Below are 11158 nucleotides of genomic sequence, written 5' to 3'. Positions count from 1 at the left end.
CACACACTCACCATAACTGTGTTTCTACTTCTTCAAGAGCATTGTAATCTTCATCTTTCACTAGTGGATTTCTCTCGTTAGTCTCCTCCACTAGTGGTTTTCTCCCGATTTGGGTTACAACGTGAATTTCGGTGTTGTCTTCTAACTCTATCTGTTTACTTTGTCTTGGATGCATATTTAGTAAGTGAATCATTATACTTGTATGTTTTGGCTTCAACATCCAATCTCCAGTTGTTAATTGACAGAAGGAGTTTCACATGTATTTAGATGTTGAAGTCTAATTTCTTTAATATATATTATATAATAATTAATACATGGGATATTCAAATAATTGCTGTATTCTCCCTCTATGTATGCTACTCTCTTTCCATCCAATAATTTGCAGAAAGAATGTTTCTGTTGATGGTGGGTGCTATAAAAGAAAATTTACAACGTATCATTTGTGTGCTTTTCACGGACGTCCTTGAAAATCACTTTGTCGATCTTGTGTCGTTCGTTTTAACCTCTCAAAAATATCATCGAGTGATTCTGAAGAAGAGTCTTGAGGTACTTGTGGATCTTGAACCTGGCGTAACGGTATGAATCGCCTGGCCTCCATGTTAGATCTGAAGTTTTGGAAATTTGATTTCATCGATACCCAAGTTGAGACTATTTTCGACGATTGTCCACTTTCCATGCCCTGGTTTTTGTCTATATCGAGTGAAGAGAAGTTGGAGGTGGTTGAGTTTGTGGACTGATCTGTCCTTGACACTTCATATTTTCTGGTAATAATGTCTTTGCTGACATTATCACGACCATCTGTTTTTGATAGTTCTGAATAACCTCGGTTTCCTTTGTCGATTAAAGAGGTTGTTTGCCTTGAATCAATTGCAATCTAAACAATATAGCAATGTAATGTACGTTAGATTAGTAAGAAAAATTAAAGGAAACATTAGAGAGTAACGACTCGAATTTGAACGCGCCTAATGTAAGCTAGCATTAGTGGCGGTTGGCTACTTTTTTTGGTAAGCATAGGTGTCGAGGCCAACTTGCACCCACCTCAACTAATCCCATAGACATACAAACCTCCAATGGGATACCCCTCAATCATACGAAGACGATCTTTTTGATATAAATTTCTTTAATTCATTTTTTTATTATTTCTCTAATAATGTGTCTTCATGTGATTGGTGGACGGGAAGGGTATGGGATTTGGAGACATGACATTGTCATTCCCTCTAGTGGCTGGGACTCGAATCCAAGAACTCTGGGAAGCAAATCCAAGATCTTACCTTTCTTAGCTACTTCTTAAGGTTGTGCTTGGTTACTTGATAATAAAAACACAGTATTGCTCATATATCAATCAGGACTCCCTTACCGTGCTATCTCTTACAGATTCAACATCCACACTTGCACCATTGAAATGTCTTGCAAGAGGAATGACAAGTTCACCAACTTTATGTCCTTTCTCAAGCGACGAGCGTTCTATAGACAAAAGAAAGAAAAAGGGCATGGATTATGATGTTATGTTATGTATAAAGATAGGACGCAGTTTTTGAAAGAATGGAAGAACTTGCCTTTTTGCAGGATCATCAATCCTGAAGGATCATATCCATCAAGGTCATCATCAGCTTCATTTCTCAATCGGAATATGTTCCAGTTCCCAAAATAACTCATAACTCGGTCGAAAAAATTGCTTGCAATCAATATGGTATATACGACCATAATAAGTGGATAGATCTTATTGAATCCTTCCCCAAAAAAAGGGACTGCATCATCAATTTTTCCCATTCTCTGTACATGTGATACATATCAACACTCAGCACTTGATAATTTGTTACTTTCATGACAAGGAGTACAACCGCAAACACTTGGCGTATGGAGGAAATTAAAGGTACTGCTAACATAGAAATGAGATTGTTCTAATAGTAGTCATCAATCCTAACAATCTAACATAAAAACTATGATGCAGTCATAACGATCCCAACCATTATGCTGTGATCAATAAATTTTGTTTTACCTCCATAACAAAGGGAAATAGGACCAATAATATAGCACAAACTAGGATGCAGAGTTATGAAGCACAACATGCATGGCATCGACTGTAACAACTAAAAATGAATGTTTCTAGTACTTGATTTAAAAAATTGTTGTCTATTTATGAATTTTCATTCGGTTGCATCAGTTAATAGAAAGATACTACAGATAGAAGTCTGACCCGTTCAAAGAGAGTTGTGGCATCACGTGGAAGATGGATGAGATTTAGAAAGTTGTATGAGATTGGAGGTGCATACCGTGCCACCTGCCTGATGGAGATTTTACGTCAGAACAATATTATGTACACCATAATGAACATATGGAAACCAGACTATCAAATTAAAAGCTATATGAAAACTTACGAGCATATCATAAGCAGACTGACTGAATTTGTTTGACTTGGAGTAAGTGAGTAGAATGTCAACATTCCGATTTTGAATAAAGAATAGTAAGTGCAAACACACATATACATCAGAGGAATGAAACCAACAACCTGAAAACAGATACACGAGGGTAAGAAATATTTTCCAAGGAACAGGAAATGAGGGGTCCAGTCCCCTATGCATCTGGAGATAAATTAATATAACTTCATAGTTTTAACTCTTTCTTATCTTCATCTTCCTGTAGCAAAATATTTTAAAACTCGTTAACCCAAATAAAAGTAATGTGATAAAAGGGTGAGATGTTACCTGCACAAGCACTTCATTTGTTTCAATGGCATTAATCAAAATAGAGAAAAGTGAAAAATCGACTCCGCTGGGCAGTATAGTGGCTTCTGCTAGAAGAATTGCAGCTGTCAAACAACCTAATATGATAGCTGAAAGCTTTTTGAGTTGCTTCCGCAGTATACACCGCCATACCAACTCTGAAAAATGATTCCAAATGAAATATTATGGACCATACATAAATCTTTGTACACACTTGATAGAAATTCTAAAAAGTAGATGTAACCTAGAATGTATTCATATCAAATCAATAGCATCACCTCATTTACAAAGCTCCCAGCTCATAAGAGAGACAAAATGACAGTTGTAAAGTTATAGATATAATTTAAGCACTCCGACTAATACACTAGAAAACAAAGAAAAACCAAAATTGAGCCAAGTTACTTGCTTTCAACATATAGCTTATAAGTTATTTGCGCTAGATGACAAAAGAAAGAGGCAGAACTCATCCGGACCTTTCAAGTATACAAATGAAAATCCCCCTCTACTTGGATACTCTATATACACGAGAAAATTCTCCAAGAACACCATGTAGAGATTTCATAATTAAATTAAAAAAGTATCGGAGACGTGACATTTTGCACGAATAAAAAATTACCAATAGAATCGAGACTAGACCCTAGCTTCCCCGGACGCTGAGGCCTGAAGCTTGAAATATATTTCCTGCAAGTTAAATAAGCCAAATAAAAAGATTGTAAGCATACCATATAGATATCATCTTCAAAACTTCAGTTTGAAGATAAAGTCTGTTAGTCACTAATATGGATTCTTGTATTGACTTGGTCCAGGACATAAACAAAGCTGCTACCTTAAACTTGGTGACTTGTCCAAAGTCAACAAATCTTGATCAATGAAAATGTGCCAACAACATCCTATTTCTTATAAGGGTAAATCAGTCAAAGTAATTACATTGAGATTATTTAAACACGAGACATTTTAGTTCCAAAATTGTGAACAATTTAATGGCCAGTTTTGCGGCAATATCAAAGAGCACGGAGCATCAAACTGCAATGCACAAACCTTCCTACTAAATCCTGAGACGGTACAGGCCAAAAGACCAAGCCTCGTGCAAATCAAAAGCAACAATAGTTCATGAAAATATGTAATAGTTTGGAGGGGTGGAACCAATGGTAGAACGAATAAGAGGCACTGGTTCAATTTGAGAATGCCATAAAATTGGCAAAAGTTAGAATTACTAGTATACTATGTTAGGATAGGCAGAAGCAGGACAGAGAACGAACCATCCAGTTGCACTGCGTTGCTCATAATTCTTTATAGTGTCCTCCAATTCAAGAGCTTCCGTCACGAAATTCATATATTCACTGATCAAGAAGAAAAATCTGAATGATTAGGCCAGAAATATAATAAAGTAAATGCCTAAAACATATTTGGTCACAAAAAGGGTTACAGGCAAAGAAGCATTGTCACACATGTTTGAACTGCCATTTACAGATGACAGGCTCAAGTCATGACCCAAGTGACAAACTGGTCCTTCGTAAAACAAGGCTTCCACCACAGCAATTTTCTAAACAAAATATAGTAACAATATACCGAGTCTTTAGCTATTTGGTATTTAGTCAACAATTTTGAAGTTACAAGAGAAAATTATAGTTATCAATGCCCACACAATTGATGATTACCTATCACGTACATATCCAACTAACAATATCCTCAAACGATGCAAATGTGTACTACTAACACAATGTGAAAGTGAAAGTAAAAGATTCAAGGTTAAGACCGACATCCAGACAAATAAACTCCTCTAGGGACTTGCCTTTTATAACGATAGTACTCGCCCCGTGCTATTCTTAGTTGGCGTCTTAGTGTTGCCATAGATTTTTCATCCGTGTCATAATCCATATCATTTTCTCCTAACCTTCCTCCTTGGGGTTTGAAAGAAGGATCTTCTGTAAGCTGGAAATATAAATGCCTTGTATGAATATGTGCTCGTCACCCAACCATCAAAAAAGTCAAATGACAAGTGCAAAATATGTAAAATTTGAAACTACAAAGCATATTTACCATTTGCATCAACATTTTATCGATGATATTCATGTATGGTCTTAAGGGGTCACGCTTTGACATTTGCTTCGATGTTGCTTGAGCAACCTAATAGAATAAACACTTGTGTTAGAACTTGAAGAGATTATATGTAGTCAAAGATAACCATCACTGCAGAGGACAGCGAAAACTAGGCAATTGCATGCCTCCTAACTCATTGAACTTTAATATCACCCAGGAAAAAAGAAACAAAGTGATGAGATACTAATATTTTTAGAAAAATGTTTCTTCAAGTCCAACCTTTAATTTAAGATGAATAAGATTAAGATGACACTTACATGTAAGATTACTAGTGTGTATACTCTGATGATTGAAAATTGCTTACCTCTAAATATTCTTTTTATTTCCTACATTAATCTTTTCGCATATGCTATTAAACAAGCCTAACTCTGTCCTCATGCCATTACAAATTGTTAACAAGTTAATCTTATGACGAGATGATCATAAGTTGCACACAACTTCTATTAAGTAGTGATAAATTCAACTTGGTTCTATCTCTTCAGTCAAATACACGCTTATTTCCTTGCCTCCCTTTCTTCTGATGTAACACGTGTGTCTTAGGAGACATAGGCATGAGCAAGCAATAGGTGCATCATGAGTTGTCTAAAAATGTTATTTGAAAGAAACTCAATGTAGACAAATGAACAATACACTTACAACAATAGCGTTTGAAAGATCTTGATGAGCATCATCAAGTTTTACAGCCATCCGAGCGACTTTATGGGATAGAACCTTTTGGCGAGTACTGTAGTCAGCATTTATCCAAATACCTTTTGGGATTTCACTTAGACCAAAGCCAAGGAGAAATGCACCAGTGACTAGCCCAAATGTATTTGCACATGCCATGGCAAAACCAATTATGCCACCACTCCTGGCAATCATTTGAGAAGTATAAGAAGATAACCAAAAGGAATTACACTACATGTACTTAAATCATATCGGTGATATTAGAAGGAAAATAGACTAATTTAGGAAAAAAATGCCAAAGATAAAATGTGTATGATAAAGTTTAATACAACATTAAGATAGTAGCATTGCTAGCTCTATATGCATATACTTGCACAAGACTACAGGAAAAACGCACAAATCTAATTAATCTGTAGGTTAATATGACCAAATTGTATATTCAGCAGGGTAAAAGAAGGTGCTCTACTGCTTTGATTGATTTATACAAAAAGAACAAAGGAATGCCAATATATCTTATCAAATAAGTAGTGAAGAGTGTCTATTTCAAATTTTTCCTTCAATTTAGAGCCTAAAGGAATGATGATGGCATCAAAGAAGACGCATCGCCGTTTAAGCTTTCTAAATTTATATATCAGAAACAATAAATCCTCCAGGGATGCATATAAGAGTTCAGAAATAAGTAACCAGAAAGTGCAAAAAAAATAGTGGATTGCTATCAAATAAGTAAGGGTATCAGAAACAAACCAGTTTTTGTGCAAAAGAATAAGCAGTACAAGTCCACAAAATGCTACAGCACCAACAATCAGGTAAAATACCAAATTCACTTGTATGCTGGTCTTCAATCTTTCTGTAACAGTGAAATCCCCAGCATCTTCATAACCCTGAAGGATAGGCACCACGGCCCTGTTTAGAGAATTTGTTCAACAAAAATAGATGAGAATATGATGCATCTAGAAGCTAATTGTCATGGAGCTCTGAAATTACAGAAGTGTATGACCACCAGAAACACTAAAAGGAACATTACTAGCAGCTTCCTCGTTAAGTTATAAATGAAAATTACGTATGAAAGTGATGGCATACACATCAAAGCAAGTAATGTCTCTATACTAAGGGTTCAAGCACATGCTTCTGAGGACTTCAAATGTATTTCTCCAGATGCTGAACAACTTTTTGTTGAATAAGTGAATGAGCACATATAATACTCCATCTGTTGAGAACAATAACCTTTCCTTTCAAGGACATTACAAATTAGGTATCCTTTGACTTGACAAATAACAACAGGATAACAGATACACATATAAAAATGTGATGCATACCAAGTAAGTAAAAATGTACTCCAATATGACCAACTCCAGAAGAAAGAAATCCCACCATTGTCATGATCAATCATAGCCTGCACACAAGAAAAAGAATCAGCAATATGTTTAAACAACTAAAGTAAATGTACAATGGAACCATGTTACTGATTCATGTGTATGCCTGCCTCAGTTTTTAGGTACTGGGGCAAATTTAGATAGGTACATAGAAATAATTCTACGCACTCCACATAATTGTAAGAAAACTAAACAACGTAAAAATATTTCTTTTAGCAGTACGAATGAAGAAACTGGAATTTTTCCTATTTGATTGCTGCCACTAAAATATTTGCATGCGTTGACCATAGCCCTAACTTTAAGAGCTAGGCTATGAGCATGTTTTTGTTTTTGCCACCGAGCAGGGAATTATAGAGCTCGTGATCCACAAATGGTCTTCCACCAAACATAATCCATTTAGGCCAGAAACCAGCACTGCATCTTATACAGCGATGTATCAACTCCCAAAATGATCATATTATTATGATCAATAGTCATACACAAACAAAGCACATTTACAGGAAAGCAAAAGTAGAACATCATACAGTGATTTACCTACAGAGACGGAATTGGTGGGAGTTCATTAACGTTATTCAAGAATTTCACTTGAGTACGATGTATGAAGTAACACAGCCTTCTTAAGAAAAAAAAAAACAGACAACAAAAAAGGATAAGATGGTTAACTGTTAACCATCATGACCAACTTAGCTGACAGTTGGATCCACATTTTTTTTTTGAAGTATAAAATATTTATATACAGCAAATGAAGCTCACACACATGCCTCACCTTTGGTGAGGTTGGAACTCTTGACCTCTAGAAAGGTTGGAAAATTGGATGCCGCTGGGCCAAAGGCCCTTTGGTCTGGATCCACAAATTCATGGACCGATTTCAATTCAAAAAGGGTCCCATATCCAACATGTATTAATTATAGGGTGTTCTAGTCAAGCTTGTACTAGCAAGCTCCATATTTCATATTAACTTAAAAGACTTCATAGAAGACTGAAGATCGCATTGTCCCTATTATTTGTTTCCACACACTTCGCTACTAATTACCACACTTGTTCCTTGTTTTTTTTTGTTTGCAAGTCGGGGGTCTTCACCTACATAGCAGCTCTGCCCCTTGGAGTAGAGCAGTAGAGGTAAGGTTAGCATACATCCTACCATTCCTAGACCCTACCTCTGTGTAGGATATATTGGGTTTGTTTCAATTGGTTTCGTTTGCTTTGATTTATTAAAAATCAACAACTCATGTCAAACCAAGACATCTATGTTCTTTAGAAAAAAAACTCAACAGAGCCTGAATTTGTTTCCAAGAATTTAGTTTGGCTTGTCTTAATATGGTGCAGGAATCATTAGTCCCAAGCAACAAAGAGGGGTTAGTGCCCCAATCAAGCCTTTAAGTATCCCGAATGGTAGACAGCTAGCGCATTACCAACTAAAAGAATTCAGTTGCCTTAGAGAATCACTTTTATGCACTATCCAACCAGCTCGCTTAGGAGCAAATTAGCAAGCATCACTTTCCTGAAAGATGTGGACTCACAATATCCTATTTCCTTGGGAGATAAATTTGGTCTTGTTAAAGCAATGGTGTTTATTAATTGAATATATTGAACAGACATATTGACAGTCAATAGCTATATAATTTCCTTTCCAATTCCACCCAATGTGTATGTTTTTCCAACTACGGAGGATGAGGTTTAGCATGAACAGGGAAGTTAGATGAAATGTAGGATTCCTGAGTAGCGACCGAAATGTGAGAACGGCTGCATGATTGAAGCAACCAAAAGACTTTTCTTCTTATAGTGATAGCAATCTTTTTCAACTCCTTTGTAGTGTCAAAATGCTACTCCTATCACCTGCTTTACTGTAAATTTCACCAAGTTGCTGGATTAAAGTGAAATTGTTGATTATAATAGAAATCTCCTCATCTTTTGAGTAAATTGTTAGCAAAATCAAAAAAGAATTGTTCAAATCCTTTCAGTTTACTTCGACTGATCCATCAAATATATTTTCACCATTCATCATTCCTGCTACCTCAATTCCAGAAGAAGAGATAAACTGGACAGAGCTACTTTCAACTTCATTTTGTTATGGATGGTGGATCTTAACTTCTTCTGGTAAAAAATGCCAGCCAGATTGAACTTCATAAGGACTACAATAGAATTAAGTTGGTGTAACAATTTGATGCTTTTAGATCTTTTGGCAAATAGAACTTCAAAAAGTCCCTATCGATTTATTACTTGGAGAGGAACTAGTCGACATACAAAATTGGAACAAATCGAAGCTTTTTCTTCAAACGTCGATTTCAACCAAGAATCAACTAGGGTTTAAAAATTCGATCCAACCAAAACTCTAAGAAGATTATGCAATGACCATTTCGGTCAAGCACTTGTAATCTAACATGACATAAACAAAAATAAGAATCAAAGAAAAGGCCTTACAGTCCAAATGTCGGCGGGGACGAGGATGATGAAGGAAAGAGAGCAGAACCAAGTGTAACCGACGGTAAATAGGATATGACGAGGGACATCTGGTCCGGCAAAGTACCTTAGCGTGAATATCACCATCCCCATGGTCAAAGGAGGCGAGATCAGATAGAACACCCACATGATTCTTCGTCTTCTTTCTTGAGATTTTAGAGAAGTTGTTCACAGAGCCATCGAAGAAGAAAGAGGAAGAAGGAGCTTGAACCTTGAATACAATGGAGATTTGGTCAAGCGTCGAGGGGAGCTTCAGTTACGATTGCTTTTCCTTTGTGTTCCGGCACCAACTTTTTTTCTTTCTTTTTCATTCTCTCTTTCACACGCTTTTAGAACTTTGAATTTAGAGCATTTTACACAATAGGTCCCTGTGGTTTGCTTCATGTCTAGATATGGTGCTTCTTTCAATATAATTATACCGAGCGATTCTATAGTTTGCATTTTATTACTAGTTAGGTACCTATCTTTAACTGAGTTTACTCTAATCCATTAACTTAATGTTCTCATCACTCGCCCACCGACGTGAGACCCACCCTATCAGTGAAATACCCCCATCAGAATTTGCAATCATACACACACACACACATTCTCTTGCAGACACACATTTTATAAACAAGGAGCACATACACCATACACACACACACACACACGCATAAAAGAAGCATATATACACAGAATAATACTATTTCCCAAAAAATCCTACAACTATTTCCCCCAAAAAAATCCCACCTGAAACTACTTCCCAGAAAAGAAAAGAAAAACCTATAGAATATGATAGGGATTTAGGTTATCTCGAAAACAAACGTTAATAGGGATCTGGTATCTCGAGCTGAAGGGGGAAGGGTGGAGCGAGGTTTTCTAGCGGTGGAGTGGTGTAGCCGAAGGGAAGGAGGCCAAAGGTGGTGATGTTACTTTGGGGATTGGGGCATGGGATGTGCATATATATAATATATTATTTATTATTATCATTTTAATAGTAATTTGACCAAAAAATTTCAGAGTTAATTTTGATAGGAACAAAGATGTAGCTCGTAACAAAATGCAAACTATAAGAATACTCAATAAAATTATTTTGAAAAAGGAACAATATATAGATTTTGAGCAAACCACATAGACTTATGGCGTAATTTACTTTTGAATCTATTACCTTAAAATATATTTAAAAGTAAATTTCATTTTTAGTCCCTATATTTTGTTGTTTTTCTCTAATTTAGTCCTCCGTGTGATAATTGGGATATCGGTTATTAAGTACGGGGTTGTTTTTAAATAATGATGGTAAATTGAGAGGTTAAATTTGTATATGTGCTTAATTCTTTTAAAACCTCTACCGCCTCTTACTTGTTTATGTTTGTTATTACAAGTTAAGTTGATTTATCTCATTGGGATGGTAAAGTGTGTAAAAAGAGAAAAGAAAATTTCATGTGTGTGTTTTGGAGCCGAGAAAAAGAAGGAAAACTTTTTGTGTGTATTCTTGAGAGTGGAAGAGAACAAAAACCGAAGGGAGATTAGAAGAAGTTGATTCCATGATTATTACTTGGATAATTGTTGGTGTTCATTTTCATATCTCCTTCTCCTTTTGATTATAAGGTCAGTTTATTTTACAAACTTTTTATCTTATTTTGTTGAATCAGTACCGTATGGTTCTTTACGTGGGGAAATTTATGAAAAAACTATTTTTATGTTATATTTAGCATAATTCTGTATTTTGATATGTTAATATCAAATGATTGGAATAAGAATGACATAATCAAGATATGTGTATTGTGGTTATAAGGGTGGCACAATCAGGATATTTGTATTTTGGATAAGGGTGGCTTGATCAGGAAGGGTGTATTT

At 35.7% G+C, this 11158-nt stretch overlaps 1 protein-coding gene across 1 annotated transcript; it reads right to left on the bottom strand.

Annotated features, from left to right (window-relative positions):
• Positions 1-262: 262 nt before the first annotated feature.
• On the bottom strand, positions 263-9598 carry LOC112507176 (LMBR1 domain-containing protein 2 homolog A-like). The gene is made up of 14 exons (XM_025111624.1): positions 9284-9598; positions 6806-6882; positions 6234-6392; positions 5460-5673; positions 4764-4850; positions 4516-4655; positions 3983-4063; positions 3340-3404; positions 2706-2881; positions 2379-2509; positions 2198-2285; positions 1557-1773; positions 1358-1464; positions 263-874 (listed from the first exon to the last, which is right to left on the bottom strand). The coding sequence occupies exons 1-14, from the start codon at positions 9449-9451 to the stop codon at positions 452-454; spliced, it is 2133 nt and encodes a 710-aa protein (XP_024967392.1). The 5' UTR covers positions 9452-9598; the 3' UTR covers positions 263-451.
• Between the last annotated feature and the right edge of the window lie 1560 nt (positions 9599-11158).

The sequence above is a fragment of the Cynara cardunculus genome (assembly GCF_001531365.2).
Source record: "Cynara cardunculus var. scolymus isolate 2C chromosome LG 2, CcrdV1, whole genome shotgun sequence".
Taxonomy (NCBI): Eukaryota; Viridiplantae; Streptophyta; class Magnoliopsida; order Asterales; family Asteraceae; genus Cynara; species Cynara cardunculus.
The sequence above is the reverse complement of the archived record's forward strand: the minus strand, read 5'-3'. Positions and strand labels throughout refer to the sequence as shown.